General features: G+C 37.0%; 2 protein-coding genes across 5 annotated transcripts in view; both read right to left on the reverse strand.

Moving 5' to 3' along the window:
- The window catches only part of septin7b (septin 7b), a 68826-nt gene extending 47724 nt beyond the window's left edge, over positions 1 to 21102 (reverse strand). For all 3 annotated transcript variants that reach the window (XM_085178471.1, XM_085178470.1, XM_085178472.1), the window contains exon 1: positions 21094 to 21102. In XM_085178471.1, the coding sequence (XP_085034597.1) occupies positions 21094 to 21099 (6 nt within the window). In that variant the 5' untranslated portion in view covers positions 21100 to 21102. The remainder of the gene's footprint in view (positions 1 to 21093) is intronic.
- LOC146508846 (retinoic acid receptor beta-like) lies at positions 53 to 17312 on the reverse strand. Of its 2 annotated transcripts, XM_085178469.1 has the most exons (9): positions 16684 to 16751; positions 15526 to 15673; positions 12647 to 12807; positions 11946 to 12087; positions 7988 to 8154; positions 4299 to 4475; positions 3186 to 3390; positions 2915 to 3073; positions 53 to 1751 (listed from the first exon to the last, which is right to left on the reverse strand). In XM_085178469.1, the coding sequence occupies exons 2-9, from the start codon at positions 15629 to 15631 to the stop codon at positions 1579 to 1581; spliced, it is 1290 nt and encodes a 429-aa protein (XP_085034595.1). In that variant the 5' UTR covers positions 15632 to 15673; positions 16684 to 16751; the 3' UTR covers positions 53 to 1578. The 2 variants fall into 2 exon arrangements, with proteins under 2 accessions (XP_085034595.1, XP_085034594.1); XM_085178468.1 differs by lacking the exon at positions 15526 to 15673 and having other exon boundaries at positions 16684 to 17312.
- Positions 21103 to 21621: the final 519 nt, after the last annotated feature.

The following is a 21621-nucleotide window of genomic DNA, read 5'->3' on the forward strand; positions in this document are numbered from 1 at the left end:
ATCACATTAGTTTCTAATTTGTTACAGTCTCATCATTTGTTGCATTTTGTTAGCATTTGTGTGGATTTATGATCACTCAGATTTCAGATGCTGTGATACTGTCACTGTAATGCCCACGGTCCACTCTGTGTGCAAAGCAAGTTCGTTACGACTTACAGAAACTGGCATTTAGCCATGCAAGCAGCTAAGCGCCTTAAGATAAATGTGAACATCTGAATGCTAACACACTCACAGAAGGCTATCATTATTCACATGCTGATGGAAATGTTGTCAGCTTTGCAGGTGATTATGCTCATTTCCAGTTAAATACTTTTATTATTGGACTCCATTAGAGTAGGTTTGTATGATTCACACATTTATCTTACACTGGCCCCACAGTTCACTGACCACCTCAAACAGAACATTTTAGCTCCCTTCCCTCTTTCTTCGGATTGGCTGCCCCTCTCAAGACAAAGTTTCTGTGCTCATGGCTGCAGCTATGCCAAAAGTATAAAAAACCATAACCAAAAAACAAACACAAAAAACAGTTGTTTGTAGGAAGCCTAAACTTTTGGCTCAGACCTCAATACTTAAAAATTTTAGCCATCTTTAATATAAGCATCTATCACTGTAAGAGTACAGATATGACAAGAAATAAGGACGAGTACAATAGGTCGTCCTTAAATAGCGGTCAAAAATATTTTTCACCTGATATTGGCACTACAGAGAAAGTTAAGGAGAGTAGTGCCACAGTACAATCATGGCTGAAAATGTAGGAAATGTTTTTGTACAATCTTCATACAGCAACCAACATGTTTTCTCAGTATCAAAATAATAATAACAATAACATCCAGCCCCAATAATATGCTTTATGATAATAGTGGGAAAACCTTTTTCCATTTAGAAAGTAAAAAAGAGAATAAAGTTGTATATTTTCATTAGCTTACTCTTGTAATAAATCTGTCAAGCTGTAAACGAGTCCAGCAGATTTCCAACAAAATTTACCACAGCAGCTTCACAAAGAGATTCTAACATTGACAAGCTCATACAAACACTGCTATGTTTATTGTCCTTATGCATTACCTCTAATCCTTCATTTTCTACACTGTGTCAGTTCAGACACATTAGTTTGTTAACTCCGATTATGAACACTTACCCTTATGGAGGAAAAAACATTGTATTTCCCTTTAATTTTGTACAAACTGAGGTTGAGAAATTTGTATATAAAACCTAAAGATTGATTCCTTATATTTACTATCTTGCTATAACTAATGCTAAATGAGGTAAAATTAATCCATGTGATATTTCATGCAAATATAAATACAGTAAAAACCAGAAACAGTAAAGAAAAGACTGAGAGTGATTCTCAGAGGTTATAAAAATGGAGATTAAAGCATTACTGCATCTTCCTTTGAAGTAGGATTTTTGTTTACAGAAATACTTGTTAATGTGTGATTTAAATCTCTTCTTTAAACATGGAGTCATATCTGCAGATTGAGCTCTGACCTCTGGACAATAACTGAGGTAAGTCACTCTCTGATTTGCAGCTGCGCCTTTGAGAGATTTCCCTCGGAGGAAAGAAAAGTTCTTTGAGCAGCTTCAGAGTGTAAAATCAGCAGAGTTCATGCGCTGTGAGGAGACGGCGTGAGTGTGCTGAGTGGTGACCGACTTCTGGTGTTTCTCCAGGTTCTGCAGATCCTCCAGCATCTCCTCGATCAGTGGAGGCATGGAGCCCGGGATCTCCATCTTCAGTGTCACCACTCGCTCAGCTCCTGTAGACATGGTTTAACAATGCACGTGTAAAGCTTTATTGGCAGGGAGACTATATAGATAAACAAAGTCTGCGTTTTACCCATATTTACTGACACCAGCTTTCACCTTTGATTGTCAGGCATGTCAAACGTTGTGCTGGTTTTTATCTTGTGTTAAATATGCTGCACATAAGTTTGTACTTTATGTTTAATGTGAAAATAAATGCACAGCTACAATTCCCCTGTGGGAGAGGAGCTGGAGTGTGTCAGATACACAATGTAGGAACCCACCGGTTACACTAAGAGGAGGATGAAATGCATAACATGCCTTGCAGCATGAGGCAAAGAACACTTTGCTCAACTATTATGTGGTAGCCTATTAATAGTAACACTAGTTCTGTAGCAGGCAGCCACTGATGACAGCAAATTCACTGTGAGACACTCAACAAACACTGTGCAGATGAAAGCACTTTGGGAAAAGGAAGATTTGAAAACAGTCAAAGAAAATTCCACTAAACCCAAAGTTATTTCCACCCAGTTTTTATCCAGAGGAATTAAACAATAAATAAATAAATAAATAAAAACATTTCAAAAGACAAAAAGATGATAGGAGGAGTAAATTCTTTTCTTTTCGTTTGTCTTACAAAAACAAAATATTAAAGAAGTATAGTCATTAAAAATGCAGGTAATACTTTATAAAAAAGTATTAGTAAGGCATTAGCAAGTGCTTAATTCACGATTTATAACGCAATACTCCTCCTTAGTATGTCATTTATAAATACAGATATGTTTATTCATCTGTTTCTGTTACACCATGCACAGCTAAAGGGGCCTTCCAATGCATAATCATTTCTAGTAATAAACATTTTCATAGTAATATAGCTATATTTATAAATTACATACTAAGGAGGAGTGATGCTGTATAAATGATAAATTAAATGCTTGCTAATACTTAGTATACTAATACGAATGCTTAATCATGTGACATTCATCTAATACATAATACTTTTTACTAATCCTGGGTAAACATAGCAACGTTCTGATCAGAAAGGTTTTACATTTCGGACAAAAGTAATGCAGTAACATTGGCAGTCATTCAAAATAGAATAGCAGGATTGTACAAACTGTAACAAACTGTAATCTATGAATTGTAATACTTTGTGACAAGTTGGGGTTTCCCTGACCTTTAGCGCTGATGCTACGTAGGTCGGTAATCTTCATGAGGGCCTTGGGGAACATCAGGGGCATGCTGGGTCGCCGCTTACGGGAGTAGATCTTCAGCGCCTCCAACAGAGGCTCCTGCAGGACTTCTACCTTGGACGGCTCCTCCAGGTCCTCCCGGTCTGTCCAAGACAGATATCGAACATTTCAACAATTTCAAATTTGGAGTTGTTAATTGTTGATTGTTGTTGTCATATTACTACAAATGTAATTGGGATTGTGAAGACTTAGTACCTCCAGAAACAAGACAGATGGCACTGAGGAGCCCACTTTCCGTGTCATCCATCTCTAGCGGCAGCAGCTGCCCAGCAAAAGTGAAAACCTGATCCGTCAGTGGCCCAAATCCCGCATTGTGGATCTGAGTACGAGTCAGTGTCAAGCCATCGGAGAAGGTCATGGTGTCCTGGTCAGGAGTGTAGCGAGTGCAAATCCTCAAGATCTAAAAGTAGGAAACATGTATGTGTACCAAGTCATTTTTTTCAATAATATTGTATTTGTCTTTAAAAAATGTTAAATAAAAAGACTCAAAAGTAAACAAACAACAATCTGTTTATATTCATTAAATGTGTCAATCCTTATCATTCAAAATTTGTCTGTATTGCAGGCAGAAGGCCTTTATCATATGGTTCAATATTTATATTGCATAATAGTTTAGAAAGAAACCTTCCTGCTTTTAATACTCAGGCTTTTCCAGTTGTTTTTCTTTTTATCATTTCTTTGTAATGATATCTCATCTGTATGAGTAAGAGAAGACCACTCTAGACACTCCAACTCATTGTCATCTAAACTTTAAATAATATTACATGCTGTGCCCTGTTTCTGGAGAATTGCTTGAATACAAATATTAAATAATATATAATTGGCGTTCAATATGGTGCAAACTTCTATCAAAAAACATGAAAACCAAATCAGGAAAACAAAATTCCCAGAGTGATTAATCAGGGAACTTTTGTCACAGAGCTTTTGATGGACTTCCTGCAGAGATTGTGAGAGTGCAGCTAAATTATCAGACTGAGAAAGCAGTTATGACAGACTTGGCAGCGAATGATGGAGGATAAATTAGATGAACACACGCAACACTCGGCCTGAGGACCACTGTCTGTCTGCCTGTCAGTTTGTCTTTAGCATGAATGTCGACAGGCAACGTGAGTCAAGATCTACCAAAGGTGTGAAATGCAGAAAGAGCTGCAACTTTACATAACTTGTTCAGGTCATTTACCTGAAATAAAATACAAAACGGTAGGTGTTTAATGAAAACGATAGTATATGTCAGGCTTTTTGAGGGCTTAAACCACAAATCTAAAGGTAAAAAAAACAAACAAAAAACATTTTTTGAAATAGACCTACCAAGATGTCAAGGCAGGCGGCTTTGAGCAGAGTGATCTGGTCCGCAATGGTCAGGCCAGTGAAACCCGGAACTTGCTTGGCAAACTCGACCACCTTGATGATGCACTTGGTGGCCAGCTCGCTGAACTTGTCCCACAGGCCAAGATCCAACTGGATCCGGTGGTCTGAACTGGAGTTCTAGAGAGTGGACAAAACAAATCGAAGATCAGGTGTTTGACTCAAACAAAACATGTTGTTTCAGCATTGTGATAATGGCTTATTAAAATCTGTGCACATAACTGAATTATTTAAATTTGAAATATTTTGAAAACTTGAGATTAGCAAAGAGCAGTAAATACAATACTGACATACTTTTACAACCCTGTTTACACAATCAGAATCAATAAAAAAAAACCTTTACGGTAACCTCAAATAGTTCAGCGTTCAGCTGTTTTTTAAAAAAATATTTCTGTATATTTGCTGAGTCTGCTAATTGCTTCACTGTGTATACACGGTTTATTTGCTAACCTTATCTGTTTGTTGCTAGGCTGGAAGGAGAGTGTTTCAGACACAAGGATAAAAATACCGAGATGAGAATACTATGACAGGGCACTTCAAAAAGAAATAATGATGAAAATTATGTAACAGTTATGCTAATGCTAATTATATGAGATATGATGAGCTATTTTAATATAACAGATGACTGAACATTACAAGATAATCATTCACAAGTGTAAACATTTACTAACATATGTTTATGTACTTTTTAGCTTTTATCGATTAAGCTCAATAAATTCAACATGTTGGCCATTTCCACAATGGCTGAAAATGTGTATTTTTTTTCAGATAAAGTAAACTGGTAAACTTTTTTGGGTGTTTTTAATGATGAACGCTAGAAGTCAGCATTAAAAATCTGAAATTACACAGAGGTTTAAAAAAACTGCAGCATGTGGTGTACAAGTAATATTTTTCTTTGTTTCAGGCACATCTCTTGGATAGAAACCCTTACACTCCTTAACCATTTAGAAGGTCTGTGGTTCAATACCCAGCTCCTTCAGTCTGAACAAACTGAGAAGTAGCACACAACAGTAGTGCATCAGTCACTTTGCAGCACCAAGGTTATAGGGTTGAAGCTATCCAAAGACATGCTTGAAGGTTGGTGTAACCCTGTACCCTCTCACCTAATGTTTGGGATCTCTTAACTGGATAAGTGGTTAAAAGAAGACGTCTGAACCTGTTTGTATTCATCACAAGAGTTATCAAAAGGGCAAAAGGATCATCCCTCAATCCGCACAGCACTGTGGAGCTACAGCTGTCATTGGACCATTGGAAAAACATGTGACATATATGTTGTCCTAGTTCTTTTATTTGGCCTAAAAAAAGAGGCCCTAAATAAATTCACTATTAAAAGCGACTAATTTATATTCAAAAGTAGAGTAAAACCTCTAAATCCCACAGTAAAAATTTTGATAAAGAGTCATTTTCTAAGATGGAAATGAAATTTTAAAAATGCTCAGATTCGAGAGGCTAATTGATTTTTAAGTCAATGGCTCCAGAGGCACAAACGTCCATATTTAGTATCCACTTTTGAAAGATTTTTTTTTTCTATTATCTGCTGCACTGTTAGGATGTAGGTCGTACATCTTAGCCCTAGGGTACTATTTCAATCAATACAATCTTGTGTTATAGTCTTTAAAGAGCAGAACAACACGTGTCACTCGTGTTCGTATGTTTCCTGTTTTGACTCATACTTTATTTAATGTCACTTTTGTAAAAAGGCAACAGTACTGATTACATAAGCTCAGTTCTTGCAATGTCATGTATTTTTACTGGAAAGCGTCATAATGATATGTACAGTTTTTTCAGTTTCAAAGGACATGTTTACATAAACAACACACTCCTTTATTTTCTCCTCTTCTTTTACTTTACCTTTTAACAAAGAATAAACCAGTTAAATCTGTGCAAATCAACATCTTCACCAGCATATCTTTAAAAAAGAGTTTTGTTTTTTTTCAGTGTGGACTTATATTCAGTTTTCCTTTGCTCTAAAGAAAAATGCTCACATGACATACTGTACATGTTGGAAGACATAGCAAATTGTGTGTACTGTAAGTATTGGCAGTAGCTATATATTAGAATAGAATAGAGTGGGTGCTCCGCCCAGATTGGTGGGTGGGTGTTAGGGGTGGGGTTTGTGTGAACGGAGTAATAGTGTTTGTTTACAGTTCAAATGGCCCAGTGGTAGAAGCTGTTTGTGAGGCTGAAGGTGTGGGACCTGACTGTCTTGAGGTGCCGTCCGGAGGGCAGTGGGTCAAACAGGTGGTGGGCGCAATGAAAGGGGTCACCTGTGATGGCCCTTTTCTTTGCAAGCTCCTTTGACTGTGATGGCCCTAGTTTTTCTGAGACAGGAGGAGCTGGCAGCTCCAGAGGCAACAGAGGGCAGCTAATGATTTTTGAATCATGTTAATTACTCAAATGTTATATATATATATATATATATATATATATATATATATATATATATATATATATATATATATACATATATATATATACCTTATGTTGAGATTGAATGTGATCAGGAGTCTGTTTGGTTTTGTTAACAATCAAAGTCTCAAATGTTGCCAAACTATCTTACAAATTTTATTCTGCATAACCAAAGAGGAACAGAGGTTAGCTTGTTGCCTCACTGCAAGTGAGGATGCAAGGATGTGCAGTCTGTTGGCATGGTGGCTTTTCCCTGAGCGCTCCTCTTAACCCACAGCGTTAAAATAGGCATGTTTGGTGAAACTGTGATTCTAAATGGGCTTAATGCGCTTAAGATAATGAAAGAGATGAAAGCTTGAGTTGCCAATAAGACTGTTATCATTTAAATAAAGTTTGTGCATATCAATAATAAAAATGTATAGAAATGTAACAAGTAAATGTATAGAAAAGTATCAGTTTATAAGTGTCAAACACAAATATAAGTGTCTGTCATCTCAGCTCTGTTGATCTCTCCTTCGTGAATGAGTTTTTACAGACAGTGTTAACAATATCCAACAGTGACCGACAATGAGCCAGGCATGCAGCAGCGAGTATTCAATGCTGTCTGTTTTTGTCTGGTAATAATAATCATATATCAAGTATTTAAATGTCACTGCCCTGACAGTCAACATCTTTCTTCTTTCGGTCACAGACTATAAAACGAGGACATAACAACCATGGAGCCACCATTTAGTTTCAAGTCTTTTCCATGTAATACAACCAGATGAAGGAAGCTGCACAAACATACCGTCATTTTCATCAGTCACAAGGCAGCTTTGCCATCTAATCTGCCCTACTTTATCATAATTACGAGCAGCATAAATTAAAAAATAAATATTGTTTTTGTTTTAAAACTTGAAAATAGTGATTAAAAGCCCAAAATCATCAGGAAAGGGTTTAGCGAGGTCATCAATCACATTCAAAAAATAGACATTTTTTCATATTTCTTTTAAAATCAGTAAAATGTATCAACATTTTGGGATATATAATCTTATTTTTCAGTTTCTGCCATATAAGTTCAAATTCTCCTTCATCTACACATCCCTACAATGTTCACCCAAGTCAATTAAAATCATAATAAAGTGCTGGACAGACCTCACAGCTTTGATCTTTTCCTCTTTGCAGGTTGTCTTCCTTCTGTAAAAATTATTGTTTTGAAACGTTAGCTTCATGTCCGGACTTACTGTGGTGTATTTTCCCAGCTGGCAAAGGGAGGGGAAGGTCTCCCTATGAGCTCTGCATATTTTCTCCACGATCAGGCCGAGCTCTGCTGTCAGCTCGTACGTCTCCATGATGGTCATCTTCACTGCTTCCTTCTTCCCCTTCCTCTTGTTTCTGTCGTTTCTCACCGCTGGGGAAAACGGATGACGCAGAGCACAAGATGATTAGGAAATAAGGTATTCGAGCAGTTCCAGAGGTGGTTTAAAATTGGTTAAACTGGTATCATTCTCTGTTTAAATAAATGTTAATGTTACAAAACACCTTCTTTAATTTTGAGTATTTATATTAAAAATGCTCAAGTTAATAAACTAACCTTTTAAAAGAACAAAAAAGTGTTTAATATGAAAAAAAGTTGGTTTTTTTTGTTTTCTGTCTGAGGCCAAATACACAGGGAAAATCGTACAACGATACAAACGAAGAAACAACCTGAAAACTCCCTACAGTGAGGTGATCTAGTGGCTCTGATATGTTATGGGAGGCATTTTGGTAGCATGGTTTAGGTTCATTAGTGCCCCTAGATCAATGAATCACTGAAAATGAAAACAGCTGTTCTTAGTGATTAAATTTATCCTTTAATTAAAGATTTATATCCCAATTGGAGCATGCTCTACCAGGATGACAACCATCCTCATTTAAAGGTTTCAACTTTAGGATGAACATAACTCAACCCACTTAAACTCCTACGGAAGTTTAAAATGAATGTGCTATACAATGTTCATCTTTAAACTAAACTGACCAAAAACACAAGTGTAGGTAATTGTCTGTATGTATATCCTGATCACTTAAAATCATGTCAGACTCCTTTTTTGAGACCAGATCCTAAAGATGAGCTGATTTTGCAGTTGACTCCAGAAGCAGGAGCCGTACTATTTTTTTTCAAATTCAGTGTTGACTTTCTGCACAGACAGAAGTTAGGAGACTCGGGACACAAGTCAATAACGTCCCACACTTTTTTTTGACTTAATGTAAGTCAGTAAGCAAGCTGGAGGCAAAGCAAGAATCACCTGACAAATAAGGCTGCATCAGTGTTTCAGTCAAGGAAACGACAAAAGCACACGATGTGATCCAAGGATCTAAAGTACACTGGTGGATAAGAGCTGAGAGCAAAAACTCTCAGTGCTCCAAGTTAGACAATAAACAACCCATGTAAGTACTGTGAAGACACATGTGTACCAATAAGTTGTATGAAACGAGGATGTCTTATGAAAAATTGTCTTCATCCTTTAAGCAGAGTTTCAGCGAAGAAACATTGACCTCTATGTTAGTTTTTCTTGTAATCTGACATATCTCTGTATAAAACAACAAAAAAACAGGAAGTCCTGCAACAGATAGTGTTCCCTGGCAGATCCCTGATCTTACCATCAGCCAAACACAACTGTTCCTTTAATCAGGACCCAGGAGACTGCATTCACCAGTATATGAATGGCGGTTTTAACCCATTTTACCTTAACGATGTTTAGACATCATGCGTAATTTAAATAGAGCTCACTGGAATTTCAGTTTTGGTTCTTAATAATTTAAACTACTTCCTGGTATAAATCACTCCGGAATGAAAGCATGTGTCACTGAGCTTATGTGTTATTCCAGGCTGCACGTGAAAGCAGCGTAACCAGGTTAGCTTTTCATAATCACTTCGGGAACAGTGTCAACACGTTTCTCTGTGTCCCACTGCCTCAGACGGCTACACACATGTCAGGAAAGCTCAGGATTACGCAACACTTAACTCCAACCACTCCTCCTCCTCTTCCTCCTCCCTGTGTATGCCCAACATCCAGCCGTCATTGTGTAAACACTCCAATAGAGATCATGTTACACGCTGCCTGAGAGCAGTTACATAGCATCCATCTGTCCACTACATGTGATATGTTTATGTAACGTGTTTGAGCATAGAAAAACTATAATGAAAACATGTGGATGGGTGGATCCTTCAGCGTCGGCCTGTCGCCGCCCTTTGCTCATTCCACATAACACATTCTCAGTTATTTAGGTCACTGCACTGCTGGGTATTAGAGCCTTTGTTTCTATTGTACAGTCCCTGTGCCCGAGAGCTGCTGTACTTCACAGAGAACTTATAAAAAAAGAGAAAATCATATGTTAAAGTGTTATTTGCACATTTTTCTCACTTACAACTAATTATATATTCTAAAATAAAGACGTTTGTAGTTACCACACACAAAAAAAAAATTGCTAACCCACTAACAAAATGAAAATCTTGGGTTGTTAAGATGACAAAGCATTAAAACTCCCTTTGAGAGCTCAAGAGTGTATCAGCGGTTCTTAAGCTACACCTTTATTATGTAGCTATGATTTAGTTTGCTTTAATATGCATTACCTTGGTCGTATATATGCTTTTGTTATTCTAGATTTTATATATTTTCTCTCTGACACACAAAACTATGAATTTTCAGTCTTAAAGCGCTACCCAGTTACAATTAAACAATAAAGACTCTAAATATGCTGACAGACAATATATTACAACATTATGCATTTTGAATTGACAAAAGAAGTTTAATTTCTTTTTCTTCCACTTTAGCTTAAACTTTTTCTGAAAAAAGACTTTCTTGAATATAGATTACCACAGATCAATAAGAGGAGCATTTTCCTGCTCATTTTGTTTTGTTATATTATTATTTCTTTAATATCGACAGAAATAAGACATTTTTAACATACATGTAGTTTTAATGGCAGGCACCTTTTATGGGAAACAATCTGTCCCTTCTTTGTGCATGTTTACCACCATATAGGTAACAACAAATTGCATTAAAACTTCAATACATAGCTTGTTGCTCTGATTGTGCAGTAATAAATAGGCCGCTTATGTGGCAGTTTTTATCAGAGTATCTCAGTAAGATGAAATCATTTAAACTTGAGAGGGAGGATTTCTCGTTTAAAGTCAGCTGTGATAGGCTAAAGCCTCCCCCTCCATGACCCAGAGTTAGATAAGCTGGTGAGAAAATAGGTTGTTGGATGGAGAGAGTTTCTTTTGTACTGCACTATTTGTCTAAGGTTACACAGTTATATCCTACGGAGCCCCTCTGATGACATGGTCCAAAAAATAAATAAATTGTGGCCACAAAATACTACTTTGTGGGCACGAAATGGTATAACGTGCCCACGAAATACTTATTTGTGTCCATGAAATACTTGACCTTGACATAACCGTGATCCTTCCCAGGCCCTTGCAGTTGGTTGATAATAAAATCTATCCCAGCATCCAGGTCGTACTTACGTCTGTAAAGCAGCTGGGCTCTCAATATCCTGTTTAAATGTCTCTCCGTAATAATGGTTCCTTGCATTGCCAGGCTTCAAAATGCATTTGTAGCTCATTCCCAGCCTAAAATAAAACTCAATCATACCGTCTCTGTCCATGATGTATAGGTTTAGCCTACTCTTATGCTTATGTCTCTATGCAGCTGTCCAGGAATTGTATCAATATGATGTGCGCACGTTATCTATTTCATTGCCACAAATGCGTAATTTGTTGCCACATTATACCCAATTCGTGCCCACAAATTAGCATTTCGTGTGCACGTTATACTATTTCGTGCCCACAAAGTAGTATTTTGTGGCCACAATTTATTTATTTTTTGGACCATGTCATCAGAGGGGCTCCGTAATATCCAGTTCTCAAATACGCAGTTTCCTTATATCAAATTTCTGAACACTTGGTCATCCCAACGAAACCACAAACCCAGTATTATGTAAAACTTGACACAAATAACTTCGAGTAAACGACACTCACGAACTGACCAGCTCCATACATGCTGATAAACTTGAGTTGGTCATTCAAATTGACAACATGACTGCACTGACCTTTTAGTCGTGTTTGTAATAGCAGATGAATCATTTTAAAAGAAAGGTTTAATTTTGACTCTAAATCCCTCGAGGCCTGCTGTGACTCAGAGAGTTTGTGACACTTACACTCCTTAGACATTCCTACAGCGAAACACCTCTGCAGCCGACAGTACTGACAGCGATTCCTGGTGATCTTGTTAATGATACAGTTCCTGTCGCGGTGACAGGTATACACCATGTTTTTCTGCACGCTGCGGCGGAAGAAGCCCTGCAGAGACACCAGGACAATGAATGAATAATAAGATATTAATTAATTAAGCTATTAAGTTGCTACAATGTGAAAAAAGACTGTGTGGACTTTAAAGCTAGAAGATTTAAAGATTAATTTATTCCTAAATTTACTCCTTTACACCTAAAGAGTAAATATTTAGCCTGTTTAAATGCATTTCAGATATTTAACTCAAACAAGGAGTTAAATTGAATTGTTTGGTCTTCAGAAAAAAAAGAAAAGGAAAATGGATTAAGAAAAACCAAAAACAAATACTGTGTCTGTCTATCCAGTGGTTCATTTAATTTGAACTGATTTAGGTAAAAATAAAATTGTGAATTTATACAGGAAAAAACTAAAACATATGATATTGTCACATTTCGCATATTAAGAAGGTATTTGTTTGTTTATCTGTTTAGGAGATTAGTAAGAAAATCTAAGACCATCTTGTAAATACAAGCATGACACAGGGACTTACTTTTAAAAGACAAAGTCTGGGATTTTATCCAAGCTTAACAGAGGGGGCATTGTAAAGCAGACCACCGGTCTGACGTGTTACCTTGCAGCCCTCGCAGGCGCTAACTCCATAGTGGTAGCCCGAGGACTTGTCCTGACACACAAAGCAGGGTTTGTAAGTGCGTGGAGGTGGAGGTGGTGAGGCAGGACGGGTAAACAGCTCATCCGAGCTGAAGCTGGAGCTGGAACTCTGACTTTCCACTGCTGAAAAACACACAAAATTATATCAAATCAAACGAGCATCTCAGGGAGAATAAAACTGCAACAGTTAAATGTATTCAAATGGATATCAAACTCAGCGCATCATTTAAACACTGAAGCTGAAATATTGCTGGGAAATAACAGCTGCAACAAGAAGTCAGAACATGAAAAATTACTCATTATAGATGAAGCTTTTATTCATTTTGTAACATAAGTTGTTGCCTTGCACAGTTTTTAAAATGAAATTATTTACTTGTTAAGCTGTATATTTGTCTAATATATACAGCGAGAAACCTGTCAACAAAAATAATTATCATCATACATGAAATGTACTTTAGACCTTTTATCTGCAAAGCATTCTAAAGTTTTCCTCAACGCAGACCTAACAAGTAGAAATACCAACATTTAGTGATGAGTTGAAAATTACTGATGAACCATTTCTGACACGATGAAGCAAACAGAGCTCAGAAATGCAAAAAGCAGATTGTATTAAAATGTAGAGGTTATTTAGTGGACTGCTTGCATGCTTCAGAAGACTTTTTATAACAATAAGGTTTCAAGAATATTCGGTTTTCATTCCACATTCACTAACAGGACACAGAAGAACAAACTGCTGTGAGAGATATATGGCAAATTATGGCACTTGTGACCTGCAGTTCATGCCAGTGCATTTTTATTTATTGTGGCCCATCTGACAATGTTATCCCGTTAAGTTAGTGATTTCAAATCCTAGAAAACGCTTCAAGTCTCGGGCTTGTTTACCCAAAACAACAAAGGAACGAAAAAAGCTTTTATGTGTCCAAATATACAAAGCACCTTCTGTTAATTTTTAGTCGTGACAATAGGATAGATTGACCCTACACTGGCCCCTGAGAGTGGTTACACATATATTCAGGCACCGATCGTGGCCGATCAGGCCTGAGCAACCAACGTTTTGATGAAATCACCTTGTGATTCCTTCACTAAGTCAAGCGTAGACTAATCTTGCTTTTTTTCTGTGGCAGATTATAGCATGATCCTGTACAGCCCCACTACTTCAAACACAACGCTCAGTTTACACAAATAAAATTAAACAGGCATGTATCACATCTCTGCTTCATAAATTTGAAAATGAGTCACAAACAGACTCAGTAATATATCTACAGCTTTCCACATGTGGTGACCTACTGTAGCACAGCATTTTTTCCACTGAATGTTTCACTTCACATCCACCACAGCACTCAACACTCCCACTTTAAAGCCATTTCCAAGAAGATACTTTGTCCGGCCTGGGGGGCTCGTTCGGCCTCCCTGCTGGCTCTCTGATCACCTCCGCTGCTCCAGCCCTGACACAAAACCAAGAAAGCTGTTTTGAAAAGGGGACAAAACGAGAAAAATTGTTCATATCCATCCCCTTGAATCCGTGGCCTCTGGTTGAACCTGGAATCGGCGGGTCAAACTAGGACACCCCCATCAGGCTGATTGCTCCCCAGATCCAAAACAATGCAGGAGCATGCCACAAGCCCAACTGACTGATGAGAGGGAGGACGGAGAAACAGAAAGTGTGTGTGGCAGGGTGGTGTAAGTGATTTGGTAGGGGGAAAAGGGTTGCCCCCATCCCAATTTAGATGGTGCTGTTTGATGTATACCACAATGCACTGTTTGAGTCAAACAATAAAGCTAGAAAAACATTAAAAGAGTTTGGAGGCAGAGATAAGTTTAAAAGCCTTTGATTGTGGTTTACAGTAAGACAGGAGCTGCAACATGTAGCTGGATAAAATAACAAATGCTTGACTTGGTATTAAAGACTAATAAAGCTTAATTATTAAGGCCGCATGCTGCTTGAGGCCTGCTGGGTTATTTATTAGCGATACTGAAAGCAGGGATTCACCCTTTATTTTTGTGAATAACCTCAGTTGCCTGTTATGCAACCTGCAACCTTCGGTAAAGGAACTTCCTATTTTTCTAATGTTTTTTAGCTTGCTACAATCAGATAAGCTGTTTAAATCATGACAAACAAAAACTACATTTACAGATTTTCAACTGTAATATATTTACTGATTTTTTCTTTTCTTATTGTGAAATTATTGTCAGTTAAATTCAAGGGAAAACGGTATGCAGATTTATCAGTAATGATAATAATTATCAGGTTAATTCAAAGTTATTTCTGACCTACAATAATCTTTTTCTTGATTATCCAATGAAGTGTCAGAAACAGATGAAATGTGGTCATCATAACTTGTCAGCGTTCAGTTTATTACACAACAATATTTTATTTTCTGTCATATAGAAAGAAGTTGGAAACAGCCACATTGTGGCAGTTTTGCTTGCATTGACTAAAACAACAGATATTTACCATCATATGAGTAAATAGCAATTCGGTAATTACACTAAAAAATAAAATGTTATATAGTTTTATTTTGTTTTTGTAAAGTCCATTTATGTATATTTTGTCCCCATTTCTAACATGCTATTGTATGTTCTATTGCTAAAATAAAAAGTTTATTATTATTATTATTTGTGGGAGGGAGAATAAAAACCCAAACCTGATCAGAAGGACCAAAATATCTAAAGTCTAATAGTTTTTCTTGCCAAGTTTCCAGGTTTTCCCAAATTCCAGGTTGTACTCCAGGATGAGTACTTTAACTATTGACATTTTATTTTTTTAAATTGCTGTACTGATGCTTTATTCCACTAAAAATGCTGCTTCCACTTTTGGCAACAGTCTGACTCTCCTCTGACCTCTTGAGCCGGTGACCGTCCGGTGAACCCAGGGTGACACCAAAGTGACCGTCCCTGGACAGACCCAAACACAGACCAAGACGACCACACAGACATGAGCTGCCATGTGCTCAGTAGTCTGTTTTCACTTTCTTCTCACATCCTTTATCTATTAAGAGAAAAGAGGCTCCCGGAAAGCATCAAAGCATTTAGATACAGAGCACAAGAATGTAGAATAGATAACGCTTCATTTTATCTCAGCCTTTAAATATTAAAAGGCAGCTCGTGACCATTTAATAGCAGTTGATACACAATATGATGAAGTCCAGTTTCATCATGGTCAGTGTAGTGGTTAATACCAGCAAGAAGTTTCTGGGTTCAAATTGTCCTTGGGCTTTACTTTAAAGGTGTGTGTGTTGATCCTAGAGGGATAAGAGGCTTAAAGTCCATTATGTTTGTACAGGTATGTTAATGTGGATGTTAGTGTTATATAAATGCATCCCTTTGCAAACACAATCAAATCACAATTTCCTGATTCGAAAGTAGAAAGATCTAAATAAAAAGCTAAATGCACATTTGATTAAATACAATACTGAAGTCATAAACTAAGAGAAAACTATCCTTGCACTGGTTTGCTGCCAGTGTCTGCACTGAATTTAAACTTGCATGTATTCACAGTCTTGCACCAGTTTGTTAAGGTATTAAAGTACATTATAAACAATTACAGTCCATGTCAATGTAATAAGAAACACTCTTTTATCATGTAATACATGTTTGTTTTTAAACTCTACCTTTATTTCCCCCCAGTTTGTTTAAATATTTAATGTAATCTTTTACAGTTTACAGATTTGATGCTTTATAAATTCTGGTTAAACTGGTAAGAAATTAACTTAATATAAATTCGTTTTGAGAACCTTTTGAGGTTTCAGGTTGGTGGATATCCTGCACAGATGGAGGCAAACGTGGGTGTTTCTCATTCTGGGTGAAATAATGTAAGTAAAATCACATGGCCTTACTCTGGTTTCTCTTCAGAGGATTAAGCCCCTCGAGGCATTTGGCGCTATACAAATAAAAGTGAATTGATCTGAATTGAATTTATATATTTTTTTCCACTGGACACCAAAACAAATTAGGATCTTTCTGCGCACCACAACATCACTCATCCTCAGTTTCACCTACATTGCGAGTACCGGTGCTCCTGCCAGTCGGACTCGATCAGCTCGGGGAAGAACGCTGCCAAATCCTGGTCTTGTTCCTGCAACATGCACGAAGGACTGGAAGTGCTGTAGAGGTCCACGATTTCCCCGGGTCCGAAAACTTGAAACTCCATATAGTCGAACATGATCTGTCGTGAGTCTCCGTGAAGTCCGTATGGGAATGTCGTCGGCATAGGAAAATCCTTCAGAGAGGGTGATTTCTCTCTGCACCGAAGTAGTTTAAAACCCACTTGATGCAAACTGTGTTAACAGTGAAGCATGTCTGCGTTATGTTCAGAGGGGAGCAGGAACAAACCTATATTTCCCACAGATGGTCACAAACTGCATGTTGATGCGCAGCCAGCCAGTCCTCCATCAGAGAGCATCGGTAAAGCGCATTCAGGCTGCTTTGCATAACAAAGTTTGTTGCAGAACTTCTTCCACTTATCTCTTCTTTATTGACAAATGTCTCAATTCAACCTGCTTCATACTAGTTATGTCACAGCGACCGATGGTGTTACCTAATGTATGCGACTGAACTCTCCGTGAACCTCCTCCTCCGCTGCTGCCCTTCACATGACCCAGCCGCTGTCTGACATCACCAGCAGAGGTGGAAACGAGCACTGAGGTCCTTTACTCGAGTAAAAGTATCCGTACAGGGTGGAAAAGATAAAAGCAGCCGGCCTCAGTCGAGATACCTTTCAGGAGCAAACTTCAGAGAGTTAAAATTAAAAGTTTGCCACTATTGATAAAGGACTTCACCTCTTATAACTGACTCAGAATGGACAGTAAAAGTATCAACAATGAACAATCACAGAGAAGAGCCATGAAACATTTACCTACATTACTAACGATGCAATACGAGGACCCACCTCACATCAGAGTTTCTGTCTTTAAAATGTAATTAGAATCAGCTGAGTGCCAACACGAGGCACAGATGTATGAAATATTTACTATTATATATTCTGAAGTGGATTTTTTTTTTTTTTTTTTTTTTACATATACCCATCTGTAATAGAATAGAATAATCCTTTAATTGTCCCACAAGGGTCCTTTGGTTGTATCAGCAGCAAAACAAACAAACAAACCCCTTACAAAGAATTCCTATGATGCAGCACCACACAAAAGAAGCTGTGATAAATCCTGTGGTCACTCTAAGCCTGTGATGCATGTGCTATTTTAACATCTTAACAGCCTTTTTAGGATAATTTACTACAGAAATTTGTTGAGTCACACATTGTAATTTCTTACTGTGAAATAGGCAGCAGAAAAAAAGGAAAAAAGACACGTTTACTACACTTTTTTTTTTTTTAAATCATTGAATACAAAAAAGAATCCCTTGATTATTGTGGGGAAAGTTGGAAATTCATCATAAGTCTGAATATTTTGGAGACCTGTAAGAATTAAGGTTTGCCTTGATAGTGCTTGAGATAGCTGACAATATGTATTCATGTCCCTGCTATATGGAGTTGAAATTAAGTTCACTTACCATAGTTAGGTTATAGCTTATCATAGAGACTGGATTCAGAGGGAGACAGCAAGTCAGAAAGTTACAAAAAATCAACCAATCAGCACCCTTAATGATGACAACTACACATAGTATATAATTAATTTACAGAGAGAATTTCACATAAAACACAATAAATTCAACAGCATCAGTAGGAACGAACCTGTTGAAGTTGGCTGGAGTATTCTGTGTTAAATCACACTGACATGTTTTTTATTCTTATATCCTTATTTATTTTTGGTGCTAATATCTTACCTAGCAAGTGGCTTTTATAGAATGTTGAAAAGTTCATTATTATAATAGTAACAAAAATAATAATAATAATTATTATTATTAAGCTCCACCTTTTACCTGTTTTTGAGCAGATGTACAGTAATTAAGTCATTACATTTCATCCCTTGTTCCATATTAATTACGTATCTTTCTTTCTCATTAAAAACAACTGCATTACTTCACTTGATTTCTTGCTATGCTTCTTTCACAGGTATTGTTCGCTCTTACCTTAAACCTGCATTTTTCCAATTGCCAGCAGGGGAATGACTTCTTTTGGTCTGATTGAACTTTACTGGGAAGTAGCCCCTTGAGTTTATGGTCTCCTCTCTTAGTTTCAATAAATTCATACAACATAAATCTCATTTTGCAAATATGGTCACTATTAGAGCTAAAGAAGAGGTTAAAGCAGAGTTTGCTTTACCATGTGATTGACAAATCAATAGCCAACAAGTGTGTAGTGTTCCTTGGTTATATCTAACTTGTACTTGAGGTGTGTGGTTTAAAAACGCAATGATGGAGGAACTTGTCCAAAGCCCAATATTGGGTAGCAGAAGTAGTAGGTTGGACTAATAATTCATAATTTGAATCTACAAAAGCAGTTATTTGCTTTCCCCCCCCCAAGATGTTACAACACCACCTGCAACTAGCCACAGACAACAGCATTTTTTAATATCTATGTGATATTGCATGAAGGCTGTGTCAGAGTCAGGTTTTTATATGTAACCACTCAATAAAAGCAATATGACCATGTTTTCTACATGTGCATTGACATTAGCCTGCAGTGAAACAAGACTGCTGGCCCCAGCCAACTGGAAACTAGTAACTGAGCCCACAGAGTTCACCCCAAAGTGTTTACTGAGCTCAAAAAGAAATGGAGTCAAGGACCATTTTTCCACACAACAGGAAGTCAATTTGCAGCCAAAGGAGTTACTCAACTCCTGCTCATTAAAAAGAATAGAAGTTTAAGGCAGTGTTGGGTTTGCTTTTTAACCCTAGAAATTTTGTCAACCTTATAAATTAGACCGTTCCTGTTTTTGAAAAATCTTTTTCATCCAAAGTTCTTAAAGAGTTGGGTATTGTGTAAAATATAAATAAAAACAGAATGCAGTACTTTACAAACCCCTCAAAGCAATAGAAAACATGAGAACACTGAGAGATGTTACTATTTTATAAAAAATAATATCTATTTCTGAAAAAGATGGTAAAATGTGTAAAATTGTCCTGTCCCAACACATGTCAGTGCCAAGTTTGATTTACCCCATAAGTCTAGACTTCAATGGCAAAAGTAGCTCTTTGTAATGTTCGCACAGAAGATTTGACTTTAAGTTTTATTCTTGAAAAATAAGAATAAGAAAATAAGAAAGGAAGAGCTGATGAAGAATAAATAGACTAACTGAGAAATCTTGTCGAGGAAAATTCATGGTAAGTTCTGAATATTTACTACAGTTAAAATAGGTTTTATTACGTTAAGATGGTTTTGCAACATGGATTTGATGTTTATGATGGCTTGTTGATGTAAAATAATAGTTTTTTATATACTGTAAGAATATTTAATATAGTAAGAGCTGGATGCCAGCTGTAGCCAACTTTTGGAGGAAGAATACCTGTGGTTTTGCAACTATTTCTTCTTTCTACTCATGAAAAACTATATCAGCTTTTCTCCTGTTAAAAATCCAGTGCACATTTGCTTGAAGGGAGAACTTATTAATTCATCTTGATTTCAGGTCAGAATAAATTTAGCAGTTACTTTTCTAACAGACTTCTCTAGTAACCTGAACTTAGCTGTTACTGCATTTAATTTCTTTTTATTACAAAGAATTATTAGTTTGCAAATATGTTTCATAGGACTACACAGGGAAAATTTTGAATCTGATAACAAGAACTTGAGCCTAAATCCTCATGTTTTTAATCGAAATAATGCAACGGTAGTTATTTTTATACAACGAGCAAAAAGAAACTGCTGATGAAATATTTGGTACACAGAGTTTTCAGAAAAATGCAAACCAACAGAGTCTAAAAATGTTCTTAAAATTTGCTCACAGGATACGGTGATAAGCTGTGATACTTTTGGCTGCATACATTTTGTCACAGATTTACACCGGATGCCCTTTCTGATGCAACCCTCCCATTTTTCCAGCTTGGGACCTCGTGAAACTAGATTTGTATCTTCTCCCAGTCTCAAACCAGGGAGCTTTTGCTTGTAAATGAGGCTAATATATAATAATTACTACAATGTGGAACCACTGACAGTGTACTTTCTTTCTGTCTTATTTCTTTTATTTATATCTATGTTTGAATAACTGAGACTTTAGACAGAAAAAAGTTACTGTGTTCCTTACACACATTATGTTATGCTAATGTTGCATTTGTCATAATTTGCAACTGCTTACATAGTAACAGCTGTATGATCACCGGAACGTTCAGAGACTTTTCTGCCCCATTGAATCAATATCAAAGAAAAGCTACTTGTTTGAAACTAATGTTTGATTTGACAGTTTTACCAAAGAGACTTTATGTGTCTGACCTGAATCAAAAAAAGCAACCTTTCTGTTGCAAAGCAAATGTGCTAACCACCCTACCACCTTAGAACAACATAAATATAGTGTATTAAACAGCCATAACTGCGACTTTATGCTAAAGCTGGGGTAATTTTCTTACAATGTTATCAAATGTAATGTTTTTGAAAGGAAATGTAAGGCAGTAACAATATTGTTACTACAATGGCGCTGTAGTTTTACATTTTTATGTTTCCATCCATCGCTTATCTGGATCGTGAGGGTAACAGCCAAAGCAGAGATGCCTAGAGAGAACTCCCTGTGCCCAGCCACCGCTCCAGGGTGTCCTGAGTTTGCACAGGCCTCCTGCTTGTAGAATAGGCTTAAAACACCTGACCTGGGAGGTATACTAATTAATCTGGTAAATAGTTCCTTTTGTTATGAAGGAGTAGAGACTGTGCTTGGAGTCCCACCCAAATGACTGAGCTCTTCCCCTTAAGGGAGCCCAGCCACTCTTCAGAGAAAGTTAATTTTTCTTTTAGTTACTTCCCAAGATGCTCATGAGCATCAGTGAGGATAGGATGTCAGAACTATAAGTATTACTGAAATTATGAGTAGTGTTATTTAAACGTAAATGTTTAGAGCC

The sequence above is a fragment of the Neolamprologus multifasciatus genome, chromosome 11 (assembly GCF_963576455.1).
Source record: "Neolamprologus multifasciatus chromosome 11, fNeoMul1.2, whole genome shotgun sequence".
Taxonomy (NCBI): Eukaryota; Metazoa; Chordata; class Actinopteri; order Cichliformes; family Cichlidae; genus Neolamprologus; species Neolamprologus multifasciatus.

What these genes read in the sequence shown, in the direction of transcription:
- LOC146508846 (XM_085178468.1), bottom strand. Translation starts at nt 16,894, where the DNA reads ATGCCGACGACATTCCCATACGGACTTCACGGAGACTCACGACAGATC. An exon ending in CATCTGTCTTGTTTCTGGAG is followed by an intron (nt 3,074 to 3,185) that starts GTACTAAGTCTT and finishes TGTCTTGGACAG; the next exon opens with ACCGGGAGGACCTGGAGGAG. An exon ending in ACGTAGCATCAGCGCTAAAG is followed by an intron (nt 1,752 to 2,914) that starts GTCAGGGAAACC and finishes CCATGTCTACAG; the next exon opens with GAGCTGAGCGAGTGGTGACA.